This window comes from Lactuca serriola, chromosome 5 (assembly GCF_051521515.1).
Source record: "Lactuca serriola cultivar US96UC23 chromosome 5, Lser_US96UC23_V15, whole genome shotgun sequence".
NCBI lineage: Eukaryota > Viridiplantae > Streptophyta > Magnoliopsida > Asterales > Asteraceae > Lactuca > Lactuca serriola.
This window is the reverse complement of record NC_136412.1, coordinates 108037330-108039517: the sequence shown is the minus strand read 5'-3', so window position 1 is coordinate 108039517 and position 2188 is coordinate 108037330. Positions and strand designations below refer to the sequence as shown.

The following is a 2188-nucleotide window of genomic DNA, read 5'->3' as shown; positions in this document are numbered from 1 at the left end:
TCTTAGTTTAGTTTTACTAATCTTGTTTTAATTACATCAAATTTATAACACGTTATCAGCACGAAAGCTCAAATCAAGGTTATTTAACAAGTGGAAATCACATCTATCTTAATCAAGGTATGTATTACTAAGTAAAAACATTATTAATTATAATAACCTTCATCATATTAAAATAATAATAATACTAATGAATTACTAAAACTTATGCATTATGAACGTTATGGACTACTAACGATTTTTATTTCTTATACTAACATTTTTTTTATGTATTCTAATTTTTATGCATACTAACATTTACATTATGCAACTAACTTTTATTTATGCATACTAACATTTAAATTATGCAACTAATCTTCATTTATATATACTAACATTTATTTATAAGTGTCAGTGTTTATTCATATTTTTCAAAATTTTATAAACATTTACTAATATTTATTTATGTTTCTAATTACTAAATTATACCTAGTAATATATATATATATATATATATATATATATATATATATATATATATATATATATATATTATATATATATATATGCAACGGTTATAAATAGCAAAAACAACGGCTATATTTTTTACTATAAATAAACACTTTTACCCTGCTTATTTTACCCACAACAAATATTTCTCTCTTCTATCAAAAAAAAATATCAATTTCAAGAAATCAAGCTTCAAGATGATTCATCCCTTTGTTATAATCATGACTATAATAGTCATATTACTTTTCATCCCAATTCTTAACGTCGAAGATAATATGGAATTTCAACTACTTTTAGGCTTGCATGCAATGTTAGCTTTACCGCTTCTTTTTTGTGTAATATTTATTGAAATAAATGGATTTTAACTTTTATTTTGTCTAAAATTTATAGTTACAATATGTCCAACATTGCAAAGCTCGAGTTTGCAGCACTTGAAGTTAGTGGGAAAAACTATGTGCCATGGATGATAGATGTAAAAATGCATCTTGAGTCCATGGGAATCTCAAATGCTATAAATGAATTTAATAATTGCTTGGCACAAGACAAAGCAAGAGCACAAGTTTTCCTTCGTAAGCATATTGATGAAATGTTGAGATTTGAATATCTTGATATTACTGATCCAAGTATTCTCTGGAATCTTTTAAAAGAAAGATTTGATCATCAACAGGAAGTTATACTTCCAAATGCTAGAGATGAATGGAGAACACTAAGGTTTCAAGACTTCAAGAAAGTAAATGAATACAACTCAGCTTTGTTCAGAATATGTTCACAACTCAAGTATTGTGGACAAGAACTTACTGATGAAGATATGTTGGAGAAAACTTACTCCACATTTCATGCAACAAACATTACCTTGATGCAACAATATCGGATGCAAAAGTTCACAAGATATTCTGAACTAAATGCATGTATGCTTGTTGCAGAGCAAAACAATGAGCTCTTGATGAAAAACCATGAATCTCGTCCAACAGGATCAGTAGCACTTCCTGAAGCAAATGCTACAAATATTGATGGTCATCGGAACAATACACGTGGACGAGGCCGTGGTCGTGGTCAAGGACGAGGTCGTGGCTATTTTAATTGAAACCAAAGCCATAATCAGAACCATAATTTTGGTCGTGGACAAGGTAATAATCGTGGTTGTGGCCAGAAAAGGAATAATTATCAATCTTCACAAAGAAACAATGTCCATACACAAGATAACGCCAAAGTGGCAAGGCATGATACTGGGACATCACAAAAATCTGATGGTTCATGTTATAGATGTGATAGCACAGGCCATTGGTCAAGGACCTGTCGCACACCTGCACATCTTTGTCAACTTTATCAAGAGTCCATTAAAGGAAAAGGAAAAGAAGCAAACCTCGTTGATGATGTTGAATTCACTCCGCTAACTTTTGATGAATTCTGCAATGAGATGGAAGACATAAACTAAAGTTCTAATAAACTTGTTTTTCCTTTATTTGTTTTTCATGTAATGTATTTCCTACAATAAATGAACTTTCTTTATAATAATTATTATGATTATGTTTATTCGCTTATTATTTTTTTTTATATGTGAAATTTAATATGAGTCCAACTGGAGCACAACACCAAGAAAAGATTGGGGATCTTTGTATAGCAGATAGTGGTAGTACGCATACTATTCTGAAATCAAAGAAATATTTTTCAAAATTAGTACCAACAAAATCGGTCATACATA

General features: G+C 29.5%; 1 protein-coding gene across 1 annotated transcript; it reads left to right on the top strand.

Moving 5' to 3' along the window:
- The first annotated feature begins 883 nt into the window (after positions 1-883).
- Positions 884-1921, top strand: LOC145049724 (uncharacterized). Its single transcript, XM_078998094.1, has 2 exons — positions 884-1499; positions 1614-1921. Exons 1-2 carry the CDS (start codon positions 884-886, stop codon positions 1919-1921), a joined length of 924 nt encoding a protein of 307 aa, XP_078854220.1.
- Positions 1922-2188: the final 267 nt, after the last annotated feature.